The sequence below is a fragment of the Mobula birostris genome, chromosome 3 (assembly GCF_030028105.1).
Source record: "Mobula birostris isolate sMobBir1 chromosome 3, sMobBir1.hap1, whole genome shotgun sequence".
In the NCBI taxonomy this organism is placed as follows: Eukaryota; Metazoa; Chordata; class Chondrichthyes; order Myliobatiformes; family Myliobatidae; genus Mobula; species Mobula birostris.
In genome coordinates, this window is record NC_092372.1 from 45,494,952 (window position 1) to 45,520,298 (window position 25,347).

The following is a 25,347-nucleotide window of genomic DNA, read 5'->3' on the forward strand; positions in this document are numbered from 1 at the left end:
TTGCCCCTCATGATTTTATATATATCTCTATAAGATCATTCCCCTCCCCCCATTCTCATACTTCACAGTAAATAAAGTCTCAGCCTACTCAACCCCCTCTCTTCATAACTCAGTGGCAACATCCGTGTAAGTCTTCACTGTGCGCTTCCCAGCTTAATGGCTTCTTGCCTTTAGCCAGATGACCAAAACTGAGTATAATACTCCAACTGCATTGCACCTGTCTCCTTCAGTTAGATATGGCGCCGTGCTGGGGGCTAAATACTGACAGGCCACGAGCATGGATCCACCAGAAACGTGATCCTCATTTCTTTCAAAATGTTTGAAACTTAAGCAGTCAATTTGGATATTGTGAACATTACACACCAAGATGAAAATATCAGTTATAATTAAAGGTAAAAATTAGCTTTATTTGTCATGTGTACATAAAAACATACTGTGAAATGTGTCATTTGCTTCAACGATCAACTCAATCTGAGGATGTATTGGGGGCAACCCACAAGTGTTGGCACGCTTCTAGCACCAACGTTACATGCCCACAACTTACTAATTCTAACCCTTCTGTTTTTGGGAGGAAACCAGAGCAGCCAGTGGAAACCTACACGGTTACGGGGAGAACATACTAAGTCATTTCAAACAGTGGCTGAATTGAACCCCAATCTTAATCATTTACACAACCATTCTCTTGGAAACTTATTTAATAAATAATCAATTCCTCTTTTTAAATCAACACTAAGCAGGCCTAAAAAATTCTAGAGTAAAATTAAATGTGCAGCTTTAACAAACAATCATTTGAGGAATTTCAGTCATTGTAAAGACCATACAAATAACAGGCATCAGATTAGTCAAGACAGGCAGACAACGCAACCACTTACTCAGGGGCATGGTTATGCCAGAGGATGGAATACAAGAAACAGGACAACTAGGGAACTATGTGGAAAGGTCCCTATGCAAAGTCTTGGGACGGAGGGTTACCAAGACTCCTACTGCTTTGAAGGACAATGTAGCACAAAGGCAGGGGTCGGAACTGCAAAGAAGATAAATGTTTCTAAACTAAATTTGGATGGTCTGCTAACTAAAATACAGAGCGAGTGGGCATTCTCCTTGAAGTCTCCTAGGAAACCCCTATAATCTGTGATGCACACTTTTTGGAGGGAAGTGGCATTGGGTGATGTACACTACCCTTCTTGGTATCTGGAATTCTTCAGGAAGGCAGTTAAGGTAAGCACTTCGGTGCACTTCCTATTTACTGCACTCCATCATGCTTAACCTTAATCCTGTTTCTTGGGCTGTGGTCTTCACCAATGAGGCTTACTCAAACTGAAGGAGTAGTGTGCAAGATCAGCAAATTTGAAGGTGACACCAAGACTGGGGGTGTAGTGGACAGCAAGGAAGACAATTAGAGCCTGCTGTGGGATTTGGACCAGCTGGAAAAATGGGCTGAAAAATGGCAGGTGGAATTTAATGCTGACAGTGCGAGGTGCTGCACTGGACCGGTTGGTCTTGCGCGGTGAACAGTTGGATATTGATGAGTGTGGCAGAACAAAGGGATCTGGGAATACAGGTCCATAATTCATTGAAAGTGACGTCACAGGTAGATAGGGTCGTAAAGAAAGCTTTTGGCACATTGGCCTTCAGAAATCAAAGTATTGAGTACAGGAGATGTGATGTTATGTTGAAGTTGTATAAGACATTGGTGAGGACTAATTTGCAGTATTGTGTGCAGTTTTGGTCACCTACCTACAGGAAAGATGTAAGTAAGGTTGAAGGAGTACTGAGAAAATTTACCAAGATGTTGCCGAGACTGGAGGACCTGAGTTATAAGGAAAGACTGAATAGGATAGAACTTTATTCCTTAGAATGTAGAAGATTGAGGGGAAATTTGATAGAGGTATACAATTTTATGAATGGTATAGATAGGGTATATGCAAGCAGACTTTTTCCACTGAGGTTGAGTTGGGACTACAACTGGAGATCATGGGTTAAGGGTGAAAGGTGAAAAGTTTAAGGGGAACATGAAAGGAAACTTTAGAGGGTCATGAGAATGTGGAGAGTTTCCAATGCAAGTGGTGCATGCAAACTCGATTTCAACTTTTAAGAGAAGTTTGGATAGGTATGTGGATGGCAGGGGTGTGGAGGGCTGTAGACCGGGTGCAGGTCAATAGGAGTAGGCAGTTTAAATGTTTCAACACAGACTAGCTGGGCCAAATGGCCTGTTTCTGTCCTGTTCTTTTCTATGACTGTATGACTCTAAGAAAGTAGCTTGCTAGCACTAGTTTAAAAAGAGCTTTGGAGCAATAACAACAGCATTGTATTGGTCACAAGCAGAGAGTGAGATATGATAGACTGGATCATGTTGGATACCGCTTGATCCTCACGATCACTCCAGCATATGCTAGGCCTGTGGTGTAACCTACTTTCCCCAACTCAGCTCCCATGTACTGCAAGAGTCCCTGTTATAGTCAGGAGCACAGGTGGTAACTAGGGTGAGGAAGTGGAAAATAGTCCTTCCCAAGAACAATGAATTGGTTAGTTTCAATACAGTGAGAAATATTTCTCAAAAATGGTCCCTCTGAGAGTTTTTAAGCCAAGATCAGTCATTTTCCAAAATGTAAAAATCCAGTTATTCTAGATGACACTTTCTTGCTCCCTGGTAATTGTTCAGCCTAGAGTCTGCAATAGCAGACAAAAAAAAAGCAGGAGATGTTGAGTATAGCCTGTCATTTCTGGTTTTGTGCTTAACTTCTTTTCAAGAAACTGATTTTCTTCTTCTTTCTGCAAGGCTTTGAATTTTTTGAAACCAGTGCCAAGGATAACATCAACGTCAAGCAGACATTTGAGCGTCTTGTTGACATCATCTGTGAGAAGATGCTGGAGAGCTTGGAGACAGATCCTACTGTTACTGCAGGAAAACAAAACACAAAACTCACAGAGAACCCTCCCCCACAGCAACAGAACTGCGGTTGTTAGTGACTTGTCCATAGATATATGGAGGCAATCAAATTGTGTCTATATCGCAAAAAATAGTCCTTAGTTATTAGTACATGAAAATGTAACTGTTGGCCTCTATATGATATTAAACAAACCAATCTATATTTATTTTTTGCTAGTCTGTGCTCAGTACTGTTTCCCAAGATCTCTTGCATTAATACTGACACTTAGTCAACCTTTAATTATATTGGTAATTGTTTCTGCATTTTACTGTAGATTCAAGATTTGTGTGACTGTTACAGGAACAGTGGGTTTCTAGGAACAAAAGATTCCTAGGCTTAGTATACTACATCCATAAAAAAGGAGCTCCCTGTTTACTAGATTTATGTGGCCTTTCAAGTATTCTCTGGATGATAAATTGAAGATAAAAAGCCTATCCTCAGTCTGCACAAAATTGAATTCAGCAATGGAAGTGAATGCATTTAAATTACTGAGTTAACAGTTGGATGGCTTGAATATGTATGCCTTGTCTAGTAGTTTAAGTATTCATGTGCCATTTAAGGCAGCAATTCCAATTAACAAGAGTTCTGTGATGAGTAATGTGTATTTGTAAATATGTTTTCAGCACACAAGTCAGCAGTCTCAGATCTCACATCACTTGACATACTGTAGGTCAATGATGGTGTGAATAATCAGTTGACGCGTGCCAACAAAAGTAAATGCCACTTCAATTGTAGAGTGATGCCCTGCTCTGATACTCAAGAAGAAAATCCACTTCTCATCACTTGACTTTCAGGAAGGTGGAACCATAATTCCACTTGTTCACACTAACTGTTAAATTACCAGGACAACTTGCATATTAAAATTGATTTCTTCATAAATTACTGGAGAGCAGAGCCTAGCCCTCTGTCGTTAAATGTTACCTATCATAGAGCGTCTCCAATTTCCCTGTCCTGCGAGATACAGTGAAAATTGTCAGCAGTTTTTATTTAATCTTTGTGTGTGTCATTTATTGCCCTTGGAAAACGTAGTGGAAATAACTCTTCAATGACCACTCATACTAATTATGTGCAATACTGTCAGCCATCGTTGGTTCAGGAGGGCAGGTTGATCCCAGAGCATGCGTCAACATCAGAAATGTTAGGAAAGCTGATAAAAACTGTATAATGTTAAATTAATTTGAAACTCATGAAATTACATAGAACATAGAATAGTACAGCACAGTACAGGCCCTTCGGCCCACTATGTTGTGCCGACCCTCAAACCCTGCCTCCCATATAAGCCCCCACCTTAGATTCCTCCATATACCTGTCTAGTAGTCTCTTAAACTTCACTAATGTATCTGCCTCCACCACTGACTCAGGCAGTGCATTCCACACACCAACCACTCTCTGAGTAAAAAACCTTCCTCTAATATCCCCCTTGAACTTCCCACCCCTTACCTTAAAGCCATGTCCTCTTGTATTGAGCAGTGGTGCCCTGGGGAAGAGGCACTGGCTATCCACTCTATCTATTCCTCTTTTATCTTGTACACCTCTATCATGTCTCCTCTCATCCTCCTTCTCTCCAAAGAGTAAAACCCTAGCTCCCTTAATCTCTGATCATAATGCATACTTTCTAAACCAGGCAGCATCCTGGTAAATCTCCTCTGTACCCTTTCCAATGCTTCCACATCCTTCCTATAGTGAGGTGACCAGAACTGGACACAGTACTCCGAGTGTGGCCTAACCAGAGTTTTATAGAGCTGCATCATTACCTCGCGACTCTTAAACTCTATCCCTCGACTTATGAAAACTAACACCCCATAAGCTTTCTTAACTACCCTATCCACCTGTGAGGTAACTTTCAGGGATCTGTGGACATGTACCCCCAGATCCCTCTGCTCCTCCACACTATCAAGTATCCTGCCATTTACTTTGTACTCTGCCTTGGAGTTTGTCCTTCCAAAGTGTACCACCTCACACTTCTGCGGGTTGAACTCCATCTGCCACTTCTCAGCCCACTTCTGCATCCTATCAATGTCTCTCTGCAATCTTTGACAATCCTCTACACTATCTACAACACCACCAACCTTTGTGTCGTCTGCAAACTTGCCAACCCACCCTTCTACCCCCACATCCAGGTCGTTAATAAAAATCATGAAAAGTAGAGGTCCCAGAACAGATCCTTGTGGGACACCACTAGTCACAATCCTCCAATCTGAATGTACTCCCTCCACCACCACCCTCTGCCTTCTGCAGGCAAGCCAATTTTGAATCCAAATTACTCTTTATTAATTAAAAATATGAATGCAAATTGAAGTAAATAATAAAGAGAGAAAAAACCTAAACTTACTTCTTAATTGTAAGACCAACAACCCCGTTGGAATGACTGTGGAAGTGGAAGCTGTACCAAATGTGGCTGGCATAAAGCTGAGGGACCAGATACACAGTATCAAATGGCCCTGTTCAACAACTTACAGGGCATTGTAGAAATCAGAACTGAATATGTCAGTCATATGCTCATGTATCTGACCCCCAGTGCATTTCCAACGTCCATGCAGATACACCTGTCCAGAATGTATCACTGCATTAATAAAAGGTAGTCACTGGCTCTCCACAGACCCACTGGCACTCCTGCCCATTTTTATCCTTACTCGCTCCCTAATTCTGCACCGGGAGGCTGCATTGTAATCTTAGCGTTTCTGATCGTACTTTCTAATCTAGGGCAACCTGTTGAACCCTCAGTTATAATTGTGATACATTGGCATTGAGAGAAGATTGAATGTAAAGCACCATAAAATTTCAAGTCCCTCGCAATCGTAAAAATTATTTCCACTGAGAACTTGCATAGTCTTTCATTAGATTTGGATGCTCATCTGACAATTTCAAAGTCACTCAGAAACTCAGAGGAGTGTTCTGCCAGATTTTAAACTACAGAAGTAAAGCAAATCAAAATGGTAAGTATTTTGTGCAAATAAATAATGTATTGTGAATGTGTAATATTAAATGTAGTTAGAGTTACCTTTCTGATGTCTGAATTTTTTACCTGAATGGAGCAAATGTAAAATGATGCATCGGTGCTGAAGTAATTTGCGTTTTATACTTTTGTGTAGCCTCTGTATTGAGGGACAATAGGCCACTAAGTGCAATATTTCAGAATATATAGTGCATTTCTAATTCAATGCAGATAACTGCGCAAGATTGTATGCAACAGGGCTTGAAGTAAACACGTTCAGAACAACTTTTGTTTTTTACTTGCCTAGTCAGTTTTCTAGCTATTTGCAAGCTATTGTTGGTCAGGAAACACTGGGCATAAATTTTTGTCTACTTTTCTAAAACATTGTTCTAATTTTTTTTTCTATAGACTGTAAGATGAATTTAGGCTGGTTCCACAGTTCTGGTAAATAAGAACTGAAGAACTTGAAAATCTTGCAATATCCTTTCTTGATGTCTGTAGTGGTAGGTTACAATGAACTTGCTTCAAATAGAATAGTTGGCTAAATATTTACTTAGTAGTAATACTTTCCACATACTGTATGTAGTTAAATCCATTCAACGAACCTTAGAGAATTAACCTACAGAAATGTTTAGTCTTACCTATTGTTATGTGTGAATGCCTCTCAAATAACTCTAGATTTACCTCCACTACGCACCTCATACATTGAATATTTTCAAACAGTTAGAACCTGCATTCAAACATCATACAGCCTTGAAGTAGTGCTTTGAATATTTTATATTCTCTTTGAAGCTTGTACAAGATTCTGTACATGTACTTTCTTTCAGGATTGAAGTGTTTTTCTTCATAAGAGTCACAACACTGGGATTTTATTTCATAACTGTTCAGTACCTCCAGAAATTGAATATTTTGCTTAAAATCGATGCCAGTTCAAGCCCTGGTAATAATACATTAGAGCCAATATCTGCTAGCATGGTGTGTGATTTGCGAATTCTCAGAGACATTTGTGGGTCTTATGTAATTGTACGTGGGCATAATGTAAATCAGTTTTTAAAATGGTATTTGTACTGAAGTTACTGAATTTCTGTGACACTCTCAGAAACCACTTTTTGCTGGAATGACTGGGAAATTTTATCTGTGTATAAATGTAAAACTCTTCACTTGACTATTGCATGTATGTTTGATTGTGTGAGAATGGTTTCATTGATAAAACTTTTAAGCATTGTTTCTTAATTATGTTCTTGACTAACAATAAGGAATGAGTATGTTGTACAGTGGTAATTCACTTTTTTTATTTTCCAGGACTAGGTAAATAATGGAATTCATTGCTGGGACCTGAGATGAAATCTAGCCAATATTAATGAGTTACTAATGATATTCTTACTTCCTGACTTTAAGCATCCATATGAAGTAAGTTCTGGCCACATTAACCTAGTTTCTAATGGGTGGACAGTTCAATTCTAACACTAATTGGCAACCTCAAATTGAAAGGTCAACAAATACAATCAACAAAATGTGGTGAATTTTCTGAGGATGAAATCCAGCCACATTACTATCTGATATGCGATAATGCTGACACTATACTTTGGGTACCCAATAAAAAAAAATCTTCTTTTATGCAAACAGTTCACCTTGTTTTACATAAAATTGTTTATGTTTATTTGGACTGTTGAATAGGAGGTCTGCACCATATGTATGAACTGATTCTGTAATTGAAATATGGTGCACGTCATGATCAAGACATAATGGGAATTGTCCACTTGAATATAGTTTACAAAATAAAGGTTCACAGATGGAAAAAACAAATGGTTGAAGAACTCGCTGGTTTGAGCAACATCCACAGAGGCAAAGTGATGGTCCATGTTTTGGGGGGAGACACTACATCCTGACATATAGACCATGCCTTTGTCTCAACAGATGCTGCTTAACCTGCTGAGTTCTTCCACCAATGCACACAAAACGTTGGAGGAGCTCAGCAAATCAGGAATCACTATGAAGGGGAATAAACAGCCAATGAATTGGGCCTGACCTGAAACGTCGACTGTTTGTTACCCACCATTGTTGTTGCTCAGATCTCCAGCATCTGCAGAACCTCGAGTTCTTCCAGCAGTTTGTTTTGTGCTCCAGGTTCTGGTATTTGAAGTCTTTTGTGTCTCCATCAAAGGTTAACAGATATTGTGCAGACTGAAGATAAAAGGCTACTATTTACTGAGGCCTTTCTGATAGACAAACTTGAAATGAAATACAACTGACTTATTTCTGTATAATTGACAAAATCTACTTCTGCCTTTCTTCAAAGTATTGTTTTAAGCTTGCAGTTGTTATTAGAAATGTGGTTACCATGATTACCATTAAATAAAACTCTGACTCTCTTACCCCTGCAACACCTGTTTGACCAGAATAATACTGCCTGTGAAAGCTTAGTGAGATGGTGCCATATAGACCTACTGAAAACAGCTATTTGGTCAATGTTGTATTCCTTTATATAAACATAAACAATAAAATTACCTTGTTACCTAAATCTCTAAGTTATGTATGTGCACAATATATTTTACCTCTCTCGTTGGAATTTAAACTGTACAGTAGACCAGCTATTTTGTGTTGTCTGTGAAATATGTAAATTAATGTGCGTGTGTGAAAGGAAAATAAACTTGCGGAGACTATACCAGTGGCATTGATATTCTAATGTTGCTGCATGGTTTTTTTCTCGATGCATTTATAATTTGGAAATTGCTGTTACATACTGCAGTAAAAGCTACCAATGTACCTACTTAGCCCGGATCGTAAAGCCTAATTATGGCACTTGTAGTGGTTGTGTAATGCCAGCCAAGTGCCTGGTGATGTTACCCTTAATGATATCAGCTTTTGACATTTATCATGCTTTGATAGGCTAGTGGTTGTGCTTACCCATAGAACATAGAACTGGAACAGGCCTTTTGACCCACGATGTCTGTGCCAAACATGATGCTAAATTACATTGAATGGCTTCTGCCTGTGCCTGCCTGTTCATTCCCTGCATAATTCATGTGTCTTTCTAACAGCTGGTAGCCAGAGATGGTCATGAGTTCTTTTCCTTTAGTATCCCCATCAGTTAACACAACTGAGCAATTTCACTCATATGAAGATTTCGTAACAATTATTACACATTCCTTCAGTAACGCTTGATATTTCAATGCCAAAATGTGGATATGTAACTTCTGGAAAACAGATACAGAATTTACTTGCATAAAACACCCGTTGTGCTATGCAAATAACAAAGCTGATCCATTGAGTGAGATTTCCTTCCACCTGTAATTTCCTCACCCAACTCAATCTCAAGCCACTTCCCAGTGTTTGGCCTCATCAGAAATACATGGCAAGCTATTGGTGAGACTTCCAGTGCCAGTGAAAAAGTGTGAATTTGATTGTGTCCACAGGGCATACAAGCAAGTGAACAAAGAACAATAAAAGTTCAAAAGACCCCTGAATGGCAAATGTAAGTCCCAATGCTTTCAGAAGGTAAGTTTTAAGGGCATATTATGAGATCCCCTGCATGTGTATGAATATCTTGGAAAGGCACCAAGGACTGCCAGGGTTCTGGGAAGCTGCAAATCATGTTTCCACATTTATTTTGTGCATCTTAGGAACTTTGCAGGCATGCCTTCCATCTGGTGCCAGAATTGAAAAGGCTTGGATTTTCTTTATCTACAGGATGCCCTATATATAGAACGGTATCGAAGTAACTAAAGCTGAAGTTAGAATAGGCATTGAAGTCTGCTAAATATCTTTGACAAAATGCAGACTAGTAATTGATTAAACAATTAAGATATATCCAAAATTATAGAAATAAAATTCAGAGGTAGTGATTTGACCTTATGGTTATCTGATCACACAGCAGCTTAAATATTGTCAGAAGGTTTTCTTACCAAGTTATGTCTGGTTTATTGTCATTTAACTCTATACATTTATACCACCAAATGAGACAACGTTTCTCTGGACCAGGCTGTAAAGGACAGTAGTACACATAGCACACAATAACTTAGTAAGAATTAAATCTACAAAGGTATTGCACATAGATAAACAAAGTGGATAAATTAAATATTGTATGGAACAGAACAAATTATCCAGGAGCAAGGCAGACTTTCAAAACCTGGATACCATGCAAAGGAAGGGTATAAAGCTGATACTTTGGCTATCTTTGAGAGTGATACTGACACATAGCATCAGAAGTAATTTTTTGATGAAACAATGAAGTAATGACATTTACAAAGCCTAGCTGAATCCAAATCTGCTAATGAAATTAATACGTGGATGAGCATTGAGACTCAGCGAGCCCAGTGATTCAGGTGGCGATACTAATTCAGGAATCGAATAAAGATGCTTAAGTCTCTGGATGTCTGCCCAAGTAGGCTCACTAAAGAAAGGAAGCAATGGAGTCAGAGTTCATATTTATTGAACAATGGCAGGTAAACTGGTGTCTCTGTATCTCACTGATCATGTGGACAAAACATACGCAAAGTCTTCTAATGAAAACCCTAGAGAATACATCAGATGAATTATGTGCACACAGCAAGCTATTTAGAAATAAAACCAATTATCAAAAGATCCAAATCATTCTGATTTATTGCAAAAAAGGGCCAGGTAGTGAGCCCTGGGGAACCTCACTGCCCACAGGATCCTAGTGGTCAGGACAGCCAGATGCACAGTAAGTGTAGGGAAAGGAATATTCGGATAAACTGAATTTATGACATGCCGGTGATATTAAACCTTATTCTGACCCTGATTATTTCAGTGTTTGACACTTAACAGGTAAGGCAGACAAACTCTAAATGATTGCACTGCTACAGCCATAACAGAAACATGGCTGAGAGAAGGGCAGGACTGGCAGCTCAGTATTCCAGGAACAAATGCTTTAGATGTGATATAGGTACAGGTATGCAAGGAGGGGTGCAAGGATTGTTGTATCGTCCAGTGAGGCCATATGGGTAGAACTCAGAAACAAGTGGAGGGCTGTTCTAATGGAGCTGTGTAAGAGACTTGCCCCAGTAGTCAGAGGGAACTTGAGAAACAGGTGTGTGGCGAAATTGCTCATAGTTGCAAGAATAACAGGGTTGTATTAGTGGCAGATTTTAATTTCCCTGGTATTGACAGAGTCACAAAAGCGTTAAGGGCCTGGACAAGGTGGAATTTCACGAAATGTATCTGTTAGATACGTGGGTTATGACCAAAGAAAAAGAAATGGCAGGAGTTGCCTAGCACTTCAGTGCAAGATGTTTATTAGGTGTATCAAAATCAAATTTGCAAAAATAGTGAAAAAAGTAACTGCCAATATTTACAAAAAGATATGTGCCAGACACAATAATTGTTCCATACTTATACTTGGCCAGTGTGAACTCCTGTCTCTCTCTCTCTTTCACACACACACACACACACACACACACACACACACACACACACACACACACACACAGACACTCTGTCTCTCTCTCTCCCTCCTCCCCCCACTTCTCCTACTGAGGGCAAAGAGCTCCATTTGTTAGACTCCAGGACATACCATCTTCAAATACCAACAAAGTTAACTTAAGACTACACATGAATTAGAATATGATAGTTACAATCATATTACAAAATAATCAGATGTATCTACCTTCAATACAGTATACAAACAACATATACACTTTTACACATACCTGTTACTAAAGAAATTGAATATCCTGCTGGGTTTTGGCAGAAAAGGCACCATAAAGCCAATCGGAGTGCATCAGGTAGGTTTAGGACCCATTGTGAGAATATACCAGGGAAAACACTGAAATACGTACGCTCAGCAGAATGACAAGGCAACGTTTGTGTGTGAGCGAATGTGCACGTGTAAGGAGTGTGTTTACCGAGTACCCTCCTCTCCTCTAGCGTTGATGCTGGGCAGCTGAGACAGGTGGTCTGCAGTAACATTTCCCTTCCCTGCTTTATACTGTAGACAGAATTTGAAAGGTTGGAGCTCCAGGTACCACCTTGTCACTCTGGCATTGTCTGAATCCATGCCAATGCTCTGTGGTCTGTGTAAAAGTCAAACTCCCTGCCAGGGAGGTAATACTAGAGGCCATCAAGGGTCCAGTTAATGACCAGACACTCCTTTTCAATGGTGGAATACCTGGTTACTCCCAGGAGGAGTTTTCAGCTCAGGTAAAGGGCAGGTCGCTCTTCTCCAGGTTCTTCTTGGGCCAGCACTACTCCAGTGTCTATTCCTGAGGCATCCACCTGGATGTGTTTACCAAGTATTTTCTGTCACAGTGTCCTGGAAAGTTTCCTGAGTCAATATATATACAAAGAGAGTGCAACACTAGCCCTCCTCTTAGGGAATAAGGCAGGGCAAGTAATTGAAGTAGCAACCGGTGAGCATTTTGGCTCTCGTGAGCATAATCTATCAGTTTTAAGATTGTGGTGGAAAAGCATAGGACTGGTCCACAGGTTAGGGTACTAAACTGGAGCAGGATAAATTTTGGAGGAATTAGATAGGAAGTAGCAGAGGTCAATTAGGTGAGGCTGTTAGAAAGGACTGGAATAAATGAAAAGTGGGTGGCTTTTAAGAATGTACAGGAGCAGCTTACAGTTAGGATGAGGGGCAAATCTGGTAAATTTAGGGGAACTTGGCTGATGTGAGATCTTGAGGCTCTGATCAAGGAAAGGAAGAAAGCATACATTGGTTTTAGAAGGTCAGGATCAAGCAAATCACTTGATAACCATAAAAAGATTAAGCATATTCTTAAGAGGAAATCAGAGGGGTAAAAAGGGTATGAGACGGATCTGGCAGGTAAGCAGAAGGCAAATGCCAAGAGGTTCTCCTGACCTGAAACAAGTAATGATTAAGTGCCAACTGTTCTACTTACCAGGAGAGTTCTCTGCCATGATCCTGACTGCAGTTTACATTCTGCCAAATGCAAATGTCAAACCAGTACTTGATGTATTGAATGCCATGATTAACAAACAAGCAATGGACTACCCTGATGCCTTTCAATCAGGCTAGCTTGAAGGGTTCGCTGCTCAACTACCATTAGCACATTGCCCACAGCATCTGGCTACCCTCCTCCTACCAGCATATAGGCAGATGCTGAAGAGAAAGGCACCAGAGGGAAGGACAACAAAGAGGTGTTCGCAAGAGGCAAGGGCAGTGGCTGCAGGATGGACTGGGTCATGTTCAAGCACTCATTAGAGGACCTGAATGAATACACCAGAGTTGTCACAAACATGAGAAAATCTGCAAATGCAGGAAATCCAAGCAGCATGCAGAGAGTGCTGGAGGAACTCAGCAGGCCAGGCAGCATCTATGGAAAAGAGTAAACAGTCAGTGTTTTAAGCTGAGACCCTTCCCCGAGCAGAGGCCGGAGATGATCCAAGAAATTCAAAGTCTAAATCAGTGGTGCTCAGGACTGGTAACCAGGAAAGTAGAAGAGCTCCAGGTATGAGGCCATTTCACATGCTAAGTGGCAACTCTGGACTAAACTGCAATCACAGAGGGATGTTTAACAACTGTGGTCATGCCTGAATACGATCAGCTTCTACAAAGGAAAACTAAGTAACATAGAAGACAAAAAGGTTTTGTTCCCAGATAGGCTCAATACCTTTTATGCACACTTTGACTGACAGAACATGGAGGGATTTTCATGAATACCTACAGACCCCGACAACCCTGTGATCTCAGTCTCTGAGGCTGAAGTGAGAGCAAACTTCAGGAGGGTGAATCCACAGAAAGCATCCAGCCCAGACGGCGTGCTTGGTCGAGTACTGCAGACCTGTGCTAATCAACCTAGAGTGTTTGCAGATATCTTCAAACTCCCGCTTTGGCAGTTTGAGGCACGCACCTGTTTCAAGCAGGCTTCAATTATACCGGTGCCTAAGAAGAACATGGTAACCTGCCTCAAGGAGTATCATCCAGAAGCATGTACATTCACTGTGATGAAGTGCTTCAAGAGGCTGGTCATGAAGCTTATCAACTCCTGCCTGACAAGTGAGATGGATCCACTCTAATTCACCTATTGTCACAATAGATCAACAGCAGGTGTCATTTCATTGGCTCTTCACGCTCAGCTCTGTAACAGTTGGACAATAAAGATACATACAACTGGATACTCTTCATTGACTACAGCTCAACGTTCAACACTATCGTACTATTTAACCATATAACCATATAACAATTACAGCACGGAAACAGGCCATCTCGGCCCTTCTAGTCCGTGCCGAACTCCTACTCTCACCTAGTCCCACCGACCTGCACTCGGTCCATAACCCTCCATTCCTTTCCTGTCCATATATCTATCCAATTTAACTTTAAACGACAACATAGGACCTGCCTCAACTACTTCTGCTGGAAGCTCGTTCCACACAGCCACCACTCTCTGAGTAAAGAAGTTCCCCCTCATGTTACCCCTAAACTTTTGCCCTTTAACTCTCAACTCATGTCCTCTGGTTTGAATCTTCCCCACTCTCAATGGAAAAAGCCTATCCACGTCAACTCTATCAATCTCCCTCATAATTTTAAACACCTCTATCAAGTCCCCTCTCAACCTTCTAAGCTCCAAGGAATAAAGACCTAACTTGTTCAACCTTTCTCTGTAACTTAGGAGATGAAACCCAGGCAACATTTTAGTAAACCTCCTCTGTACTCTCTCATTTTTATTGACATCTTTCCTATAATTCGGTGACCAGAACTGTACACAATACTCCAAATTTGGCCTCACCAATGTCCTATACAATTTCAACATTACATCCCAACTCCTATACTCAATACTCTGATTAATAAAGGCCAGCATACTAAAAGCTTTCTTCACCACCCTATCCACATGAGATTCCACCTTCAAGGAACTATGCACCATTATTCCTAGATCCCTCTGTTCTGCAGCATTCTTCAATGCCCTACCATTTACCATGTATGTCCCATTTTGATTAGCCCTACCAAAATGTAGCACCTCACATTTTTCAGCATTAAACTCCATCTACCATCTTTCAGCCTACTCTTCTAACTGGCCTGAATCTCTCTGCAAGCTTTGAAAACCTACTTCATTATCCACAACGCCACCTATCTTAGTATTATCTGCATACTTACTAATCCAATTTACCACCCCATCATCCAGATCATTAATGTATATGACAAGTAACATTGGACCCAGTACAGATCCCTGAGGCACACCGCTAGACACCGTCCTCCAATCTGACACACAGTTATCCACCACTACTCTCTGGCATCTCCCATCCAGCCACTGCTGAATCCATTTTACTACTTTGATGTTAATGCCTAACGATTGAACCTTCCTAACTAACCTTCCGTGTGGAACCTTGTCAAAGGCCTTACTGAAGTCCATATAGACAACATCCACCGCTTTACCCTCGTCAATATTCCTAGTAACCTCTTCAAAAAATTCAATAAGATTTGTCAAACATGACCTTCCACGCACAAATCCATGTTGACTGTTCCTAATCAGACCCTGTCTATCCAGATAATTATATATACCATCTCTAAGGATACTTTCCATCAATTTACCCACCACCGACATCAAACTCACAGGCTGATAATTGCTAGGTTTACTCTTAGAACCCTTTTTAAACAATGGAACAACATGAGCAATACGCCAATCCCCATTTCTAATGACATTTGAAATATTTCTGTCAGAGCCCCTGCTATTTCCACACTAACTTCCCTCAAGGTCCTAAGGAATATCTTGTCTGGACCCGGAGACTTATCCACTTTTATATTCCTTAAAAGCACCAGTACTTCCTCTTCTTTAATCGTCATACTTTCCATAACTACCGTTCTTGTCTCCTTTACCTTACACAATTCAATATCCTTCTCCTTAGTGAATACTGAAGAAAAGAAATTGTTCAAAATCTCCCCCATCTCTTTTGGCTCCGCACATAGCCGTCCACTCTGATTCTCTAAGGGACCAATTTTATCCCTCACTATCCTTTTGCTATTTATATAACTGTAGAAACCCTTTGGATATATTTTCACCTTACTTGCTAAAGCTGCCTCATATCTTCTTTAAGCTTTTCTAATTTCTTTCTTAAGATTCTTCTTACATTCTTTATATTCCTCGAGGACCTCATTAACTCCAAGCTGCCTATATTTATTGTAAATCCCTCTCTTTCTCCGAACCAAGTTTCCTAAATCCCTAGAAAAATATGGCTCTCTCAAACTTTTAACCTTTCCTTTCAACCTAACAGGAACATAAAGATCCTGTACCCTCAAAATTTCACCTTTAAAGGACCTCCATTTCTCTATTACGTCCTTCCCATAAAACAAATTGTCCCAATCCACTCCTCCTAAATCCTTTCGCATCTCCTCAAAGTTAGCCTACCTCCAATCAAATATCTCAACCCTGGGTCCAGTCCTATCCTTCTCTAGAATTATATTGAAACTAATGGTATTGTGATCACTGGACCCGAAGTGCTCCCCAACACATACCTCCGTCACCTGACCTATCTCATTCCCTAACAGGAGATCAAACACTGCCCCTTCTCTAGTTGGTACCTCTATGTATTGCTGCAAAAATTATCTTGCACACATTTGATAAACACCAAACTATCCAGCCCTTTTACAGAATGGGCTTCCCAATCTATGTGTGGAAAATTAAAATCTCCCACAATCACAACCTTGTGCTTACTACAAATATCCGCTATCTCCTTACAAATTTGCTCCTCCAGTTCTCGGTCCCCATTAGGTGGTCTATAATACATCCCTATAAGTGTCACTACACCTTTCCGATTCCTCAATTCCACCCAAATAGCCTCCCTGGATGAGTCCACTAATCTATCCTGCCAGAGGACCGCTGTTATATTTTCTCTGACAAGCAATGCAACACCTCCCCCTCTTGCCCCTCCTATTCTGTCACACCTGAAGCAACGGAATCCTGGAATATTTAGTTGCCAATCACACTCCTCCTGCAACCACGTTTCACTAATAGCTACAACATCATATTTCCAGGTATCAATCCATGCTCTAAGATCATCCTCCTTTCTTTCAATGCTCCTAGCATTAAAGTAGAAGCATTTAAGAAACTCTCCACCTCTTACTTTCTTTTTATCCTTAATGGAGCAAACAACTTTGTTATCTTTTTCTTCCTTCTCCCCTACATCTTCAGTCTGAGTGTTCCTGATTTCTGTCCCCTGCCTATCCTCCCTCACACACTGTCTACTAGCTTTCTCTATTTGTGAACTAACCCCCTCTCTCCTAGTCTCTTTAATTTGATTCCCACCCCTCAACCATTCTAGTTTAAAGTCTCCTCAGTAGCCCTCGCAAATATCCCCACCAGGATATTGGTCCCCCTAGGATTCAAGTGTAACCTGTCCTTTTTGTACAGGTCACACCTGCGCCAAAAGAGGGCTCAATGATCCAAAAACTTGACTTCCTGCCTCCTGCACCAATCCCTCAGCCACGCATTTATCCTCCACCTCATCGCATTCCTACTGTCACCGTTGCGTAGCACAGGCAGTAATCCCAAGATTACTACCTTTGTGGTTCTTTTTCTCAACTCCCTTCCTAGCTCCCTATATTCTCCTTTCAGGACCTCTTCCCTTTTCCTACCTATGTCATTGGTACCTGTATGTACCACGACCTCTGGCTCCTCTCCCTCCCACTTCAGGATATGCTGGACGCGATCAGAAACATCTCGGACTCTGGCACCAGGGAGGCAAACTACCATCCAGGTCTCTGGACTGCGTCCACAGAATTGCCTATCTGACCCCCTAACTATCGAGTCCCCTATTACTACTGCCCACCTCTTCCTTTCCCCACCCTTCTGAGCTACAGGGCCGGACTCTGTGCCGGAGGCACAGCCACTGTTGCTTCCCCCAGGTAAGCTGTCCCCCCCAACAGTGCTCAAACAGGAGTACCTATTGTCAAGGGGCACAGCCACTGGGGTACTGCCTATTACCTGACTCTTCCCCTTCCCCCTCCTAGCCGTGACCCACTTGTCTGCCTCCCGTGGCCCCAGTGTGACCACCTGCCTGTAACTCCTCTCTATCAACTCCTCACTCTCCCTGACCAGACGAAGGTCATCGAGCTGCAGCTCCATTTCCCTAACGCGGTCTCTTAGGAGCTGCATCTCAGCGCACCTGGCGCAGATGTGGACGTCCGGGAGGCTTGGAGACTCCAGGACCTCCCATATCCGACACTGAGAACAACAAGCTGCCCTCACACTCATACTGCCCTCTCCTCAAATAACAACAAAAAATGAATACCAAACCCTCTTCGCCTCGCCCGTTTCTGCCTAAGCCCGTTGAGCCAAAGCCCTTAAGCCTTCACTCTGCTCTCGACTCACTCCGCAGTCCGCAAACTACGCTGCCCGCTGTATAAGGCTCTGTTCCTTTTAAATCTTCCACGCTCCACTGCCCGACGTCACACACCTACGCAGTCCCGCCTCTCTGAACACTTACCCTCGAAACTCTTCACCGAACTCAAACACCTGGGCCTTACTATCTTCCTGTGCAATTGGATCCTCGATTTCCTCACCTGCCAACCCCAATCAGTTTGGATCGAGAACAACATCTTCTCTATAACCAGCATCAGCACTGCTGCACTGGAAGGCTGTGTGCTTAACCTTGTGCTTTACTTGTGAGGCCAAGTACAGCTCCAAAGTCATATTTAAGTTTTTTGACAACACTACACATTGTTAGCCAAATCAAAGATGATGCCAGATTGAAATACAAGAGGAAAACTGAAAATCAGGTTGAATGGTGCCACAATAACAACCTCTCACTTAACATCAGCAAAACCAAAGGGCTGATTATTGACCACAGGAAGAAGAAGGCAGAAGTCCATGAGCCAGTCCTCATTAGGGGAATGGAGGTGGACGGGGTCATTTATTTGAAATTCTTCGGTGTTGTCATTTCAGAGGATCTGTCCCGGGACCATAACGCAAGTGTCATCACAAAAAAGCACAACAGCACTTCTGATTTCTTAGAAGTTTGCACAGATTTGGCATGTCACCAAGAACTTTGACAAGCAACTACAAATGCACAGTGGAGAGTTTCCTAACTAGTTGTATCATGGCCTGCTATGGAAACAGCAATGTCCTGGAATGGAAAAATACTGCAAAAAGTGATGAATACCACCCAGTCCATCACAGCCACAGCCATCTGCATCCTTGAATACATTTACTTGGAGCACTGCCACAACAGAGCAACATCCATCATCAAAGAAACACACACAAAATGCTGGAGGAACTCAAAAGGTCAGGCAGCATCTATGGAAAAGAGTGAACAGCCAACATTTTAGGCTGAGACCCTTCATCAGGACTGAGGAGGAAGGAGGAAAATGCCAGAATAAAAAGATGGGGGGAGGGAAGGACGCTAGCTGGAAAGTGTTAGGTGAAGTCAGCTGGGTGGGAAAACTCAAGGACTGGAGAAGAAGGAACTTGTTAGGAGCAGAGAGTGGACCGTAGGAGAAAGGGATTGAGGAGGGAACCCAGGGGGAAGTAATAGCCAGATGAGAAGAGGTAAAAAGTCAGAGTAGGGACTACAGGAAGGAGGGGGCGTGATTTGTTTACCCGAAGGAGAAATCGATATTCATGTGGTCAGATTCAAGGTGACCCAAACGGAATATAAGGTGTTGCTTCTCCACCCTGAGAGTGTCCTCATCTTGGCACAAGGATAGGCCATGGATCAGCACATTGGAATGGGAATGGGAGTCAGAATTTAAACGTTTGGCCCTCAGGAGATCCTGTTTATGGTGGATGGTGCGGAGGTGCTTGACGAAGCGGTCTCCCAATTTATGACAGGTCTCATCAGTGTAGAGGAGGCTGCATTGGGAGCACCAGACTCAATAGATGACCCTAGCAGATTCACAGATGAATTGTTGCCTCACCTGGAAGGACTGCCTGGGGGCCCTGAATAGACGTGAGGGAGGAGGTTATGGGCAGGTGTAGTACTTAGGCCACTTACAGGGTTAAGTGCCAGGTGGGAGATCCATCAAAGATCCCTGGAAGATCCCCACCATCCAAGCCTTGCTCTTTTCTCACTACCACCATCGGCTCCAGGTACAGAAGCCCTTAGTCCAACACCACCATGTTATCACCCTTCAACCACCTGGTTCCTGTGGATAACTTCACTTGCCACAACCTGGAACTGACAGGAGAGATTGATAGAATAGCTGCTGGAAGATTGTTCCCTCGGGTTGAAAAGTTTAGTAACAAAGAGACATTATCTCAGAGTAAGGATTTATTCATCAAGATGATGATAAGTTTCTTCACTTCAGTGATACATAAATATTCAGAAATTTCTACCCCAAAGGGACATGGGTGATTAGTATTGAGCACTTTCAAAACTTAGATGAATAGATTTTTGGACATTAGGAGAATCAAGGGATTTGGCCATCAGGTATGAGAGTGAACTTGATGTACGAGAACAACTATAAACTTATTGAATAGTAGAGCAATCTCAAAGGACTATAACCTAATCCTGCTCCTATTTCTAATGCTCTGACTTTCTTGCAGGAACCATACATTTCTATGTTTTTTTACTCATTATCCAACACTTTGCCTTCAGCGATCAGGCTGCTGCAGTGCACCCTGCTACTGAAAATCACCCTTGTTGCCTTGGTGACCAATTCACGGCCCAGTGCTCAATGTAAGGTGTGACCAAAATGAGGAAACAGTGTGGTCTCAGAAATTCCAATTAACTAAATTGGTTAAATAGTTCAACATTCTGTACGCAAGGACAGGTTCTTTCCCAATGTAATACAAACAGACGCACTGTACACCAGGGATGACTTCACTATAATCTTTGCACCATTCTGCTGTTTTATGCTCATTTTGTATTTCTCGTCGTATGTATACTGCTCACTCTGTGAGCTTCAAGCAAGCAAAGAATTTACATTGTACTCTGCTGTGTATGACAGTAAATTAATCTGAATTTGAGAAACAATGGTTGATATCTGTGTTTTTTTTTAATCAACGCATTGTAATTGTTTTGTTTGGCAGTCTGAGCACTAGAGGGCGCAATGGACCTGCAAACTACAGAAGTACACGTAAAATCCCAGGGATGCCACAGAACAGTTAAAATGCTAGTTACCAGCCGGCTCCACAGAAACACCAGTTTTCCCCAGGATAGATTTGTGATATGTCAAAAACAGGAAAGTCAAACAGAGTCACAGCTTTGACATGGTTAATATGTAATACGTTCATCAAGATAAAAAGTGAATTAATGACATAATGTTTGGACCTGCAATATGCACTCAATTTTGTTCAGCATCACTGATTCACTGATTCCCCTCCTCCCCTCCCCACTAACCTAATATCTAATCACATGAACTTATGACGCAGAAGTGATAAAAATGTGAACAATGTTGACAGCTTGAGTGTTCCTCTTTGTGTCCTACATCTGGCTTTCTGATAGTCATACAAAGAGGACAGGGAGGAGGCCTGGCCCCTGCACACGTAGCACTCAGGCCCACTGGTGTGTGGACACGTCCTGGTGTGCCTGAAACAGATCCCCAGCTATGGGTAAATAGCCCCACTGCTTTGTGGGCAGCCTCAGGTGAGACGAAGGCTACAGGAGTAATCCCAGACAGCAAATCCGGAGTGGAGCCCCTAAGACGTCTTCGAACATCTTTTCAGTAGCTCCTGCAGCAAAGCTGGTACCAAACATATTGCTTCACAAGCTGTCCTTTGGACTACACCAGTGAGGCTGAAAGAGGAACTTGACAACTGGGCATCGTGATACCCTCCGCCCAGGCTTGTGATGATGATCATCACCACCCCATTGTCCTTTGAGACAGACAGATGCCAACCACCAACCAACCACAACAGCGGGTCTTCTACCCCACCAAATCTATGCCAATCATTAACCACCATTTACAATAATCCTGTTGTGACCTCATTTCATTCGCCCGACATTCCTACCAACTCCCCTAGGTTCTCACTCGTGTAAAACTACAAAATAAATATCATACATGACAATAATAAATACAACAATAAGTACAGTGACAAGCAGAAAGTAGTAATGCAAAGTATGGTTATGCAAACTAAAGCAGTGTGAAAAGAAATGCAAATGTGTTAATAATGGAAAAGGTGGAACTACAGGCTTGAGAACATGGCAGCATTACTGGGAAGGGAATGTTTAAAGCAGTGATTGGTTCAGAAGTCTGATAGCAGCTAGCAGCAGGGAAGTAGCTGTTTGTGAGCCTGTGCATTGGCCGCAGGAAACAGTGTAGTGAACTCAATCCTGTCCTCAGCAATGGAGCTGCTGTGGGAGAGGTTGACAGCTTCACGCTCCCAGGCAACCATAGCACCAACATACTCACACGGATACAATCAGCAGGAAAGCACGTGTACTCGCTTGGAGTTATTGTCTTACACAGGACAGTGCAGGAGTGGAACAGGCCCTTCAGGACACGATGTTGTGCTGGACTAATTAAATTGGCAATTAACTGAACTAATCCCTTGTGCCTACACAATGTCCGTATCCTTCCATTTTCTGCACATTCATATGGCAGTCCAGGAGTCTCCTGAATATCCCCTCTGTATTTGATTCCACCATCACTCCTGGAGGTGCTTTCTCGCCACTCGCCGCTGTCTGTGTAAAATATTTGCCCTGAACATCCCCCTTGAACAAATAAACTCTTATTGGCCTTCCAGCCGGGTACAGGTATCGATTCCAACCAACGTTTTGATGACAAACTCTGCCATCTTCATCAGGGATGATGTCTGAACATGTCTGATCCAATGGTATTTATACCCCTGTCCTCCATCCCTCCTGAATAAGTTTCCGCTGTCCCATCTTGTTTACAATCAGATTATAGAGTGAGAACTAGATCGTAGATCCTTTTTCACCCCTTTTGAAATTACCCCCTCACCTTAAAGATATACCTATATCCACCTAAACTCTAGAATAAAGATACTGGCTGTCTCTTCTATCTGTGCCTCTCATAATCATATAAATTTATGTCAGATTTCCCCTCAGCCGCTACTGCTTCAGAGAAACCAACTCAGGTTTGTCCACCCTCTCCTTATAGCACATGCCCTCAGGCAATATTGTGGTAAACCTCTTCTGCATCATCACTTCCTGACTCTTGAACGCAATTCATTGACAAATGAAGATATTTCCATATGGGTTTTATACTATCCTATCAACTTGTGCAGCCACTTTCAGGGAGCTATGGTCTTTACTTCCAAACCTTCTGTGCATCCACAGTATTTTGGGTCTTGCCTTTACCTCTGAGTTCCCAAAGTGCAACATTTCACACCTGGGCAGGTTAAACACCATCTGCCGTCTCTCCCTCTATATTTGCATCTGATCTATATCCTGCTGTTTCCTTTGGCAGTCTTCTACACTGTCCTCAACATTAGTCATCTTCCTATCATTTGCAAACTAACTGACCCACCCATCTAATCCAGATCACTTATATGCATCACAAACAGCAGAGGTCCCAGTGTGGATAGCTGCGGAACACCACTAGTCATAGACCTCCAGCTAGAATAAGATCAATTGACCACTACTCTCTGTATTCTATGGGCAAGCCAATTCTACTTTCAAACAGCCATTTCATGGATCCCATGCATCCTAATCTGCACAGTGCACGAAGGACTGTCATGGAGAAATGTTCTGTAAAGAGCCTGTTAAAAATTGAACCAATGCAGTCCAAATGTGATCCTGTCCAAATTCCAATCATAACACAAGCTCAGAAAGCCCAAATGGTGTCCAAAATCCCTTCATATCCAGCCTTCAGTTTCAGCTGCATTGAATACGGTGGTTCAATGAATGATTCTCTACCCGGTAATAATGTTATGATAAATTTCATTTCTTTTCTGAAGAGTTTCAGCAAAGCTTAGAGGAATCAGATATCCACTCAGTTCTGCTCCAAACGTCGGTTGAGACCTTGAACCACTTGGACCGTTGCTAAACACGACTGGTACCTGGTCAGCAGCTGGGAGTGACACACAATATGTTCATCAGATTGGTATGCAGTGGGTAACGAGAAGCACTGAAGGGCTGAATGCAAGGCAATATTATCCAGCATCATTCTGCAGTAAGAATTCCCCCTGAGGCTCATTTAACGTTCATTTGGACCCACTGCACTAGTCAGCCTTTCCACAAAGTTCACAATGGCCATTGCTGACGAAGTACCTGTAGTGGAAATAATAAGTCAGCACTACTTTTCATCTATGCTCTCTTAGCTATTGCTGCAGCTTTAAATCATCATCAGAAGTACCATGCCAAAGATGGCATGATTTGACTCATTGTGTGTGGTGTAGCATGAGGCTTCAGTCTTCCAGGGGAAAGCATCAACTGGTGCAATCAAGGCTTAAATTAACTACATTCATGTGATGATGATGACGATCTCTCTCTCTCTCTCTAGCTCTCTCTAGCTAGCACAGAGCCAGTCAGAATACGTGACATCTTGTCTCCAGCTACAATACTTATGAATGAAACTCAGAAGTCTAGTAACCAGATAGACTTGGCAATCAGGAAGACTGGCTGAATGCCTTTTTTTTTAAATTTTAAGATTGGCAAATAAATTTAGTGAAAGCTAATGCTAACTTTAAAAGATACATGTGAGACCATTTCTAGAGTACTATGTGCACCTTTGGTTCTCTTATTAGATAGATAGATAGATATACTTTATTGATCCCGAGGGAAACTGGGTTTCATTACAGCTGCAACAACCAAGAACAGAGCGTAAATATAGCAATACAAAAACCACAAACAATCAAACAACAAAATACAAACTATGCCAGATGGAAAATAAGTCCAGGACCAGCCTATTGGCTCAGGGTGTCTGACCCTCCACAGAAGGAGCTGCAAGTTCGATGGCCACAGGCAGGATCGACCTCCTGTGCCGCCCAGCATTGTATCTCGGTGGAATATGGCCGAAGTCCAACAGTAAAAAGTTCAATATCCGGTCTACAAACACGTTCCTCGATCGTAATATGACCCGGATTGCACCATCTGTTGTTAACCAGAACAGTAAGCACCCAACTCCTTTACGCTTACCGCTCTCAGTGCACTTCGGTGGACTGGATTATGGAAGAGTATTATTATTATTATTGATAGTTCAGAGAAAGTTTCATAAATTGATCTTGGGTATGGAGGAAATACTGAACACATTAAATGTGGTAGAGGCAATATTATTAAAACATATACAGATATTGGGAAGGTAAATACTGAAAGACTGTTCCTCATTCAGTCACAAATAAGAGGAAATCTGCAGATGCTGGAAATCCAAGCAACACACACAAAATGCTAGAGGAACTCAGCAGGCCAGGTAGCATCTAGGAAAAGAGTACAGTCGATGTTTCAGGTCGAAACCCTTCACCAGTCCTGCCTCAGCTTAACTGAACAAATCACAGGACTCTCCCTCTCCGACCAAAACAAAACATTTAAGCATTAAGCATTAAGATCCCTGTCACTGAGTTTGAACATTTACTGCTTGGTCTCTAATCCTGACTGGCTCTGGGTTTGAACAGAGATTTCTTAGCACAATTTTGGGAGTATTGATTGCTCCAAGCAAATTGGATT

General features: G+C 42.0%; 1 protein-coding gene and 1 long non-coding RNA gene across 7 annotated transcripts in view; one reads left to right on the forward strand and one right to left on the reverse strand.

Moving 5' to 3' along the window:
• LOC140195010 (ras-related protein Rab-3C) overlaps positions 1-8,530 on the forward strand; it is a 206,858-nt gene extending 198,328 nt beyond the window's left edge. For all 6 annotated transcript variants that reach the window (XM_072252556.1, XM_072252560.1, XM_072252561.1 and 3 more), the window contains one exon: positions 2,780-8,530. In XM_072252556.1, the coding sequence (XP_072108657.1) occupies positions 2,780-2,967 (188 nt within the window). In that variant the 3' untranslated portion in view covers positions 2,968-8,530. The remainder of the gene's footprint in view (positions 1-2,779) is intronic.
• The window catches only part of LOC140195011 (uncharacterized), a 48,781-nt gene that overhangs the window by 6,164 nt on the left and 17,270 nt on the right, over positions 1-25,347 (reverse strand). The gene's annotated exons all lie outside the window — the stretch shown is intronic.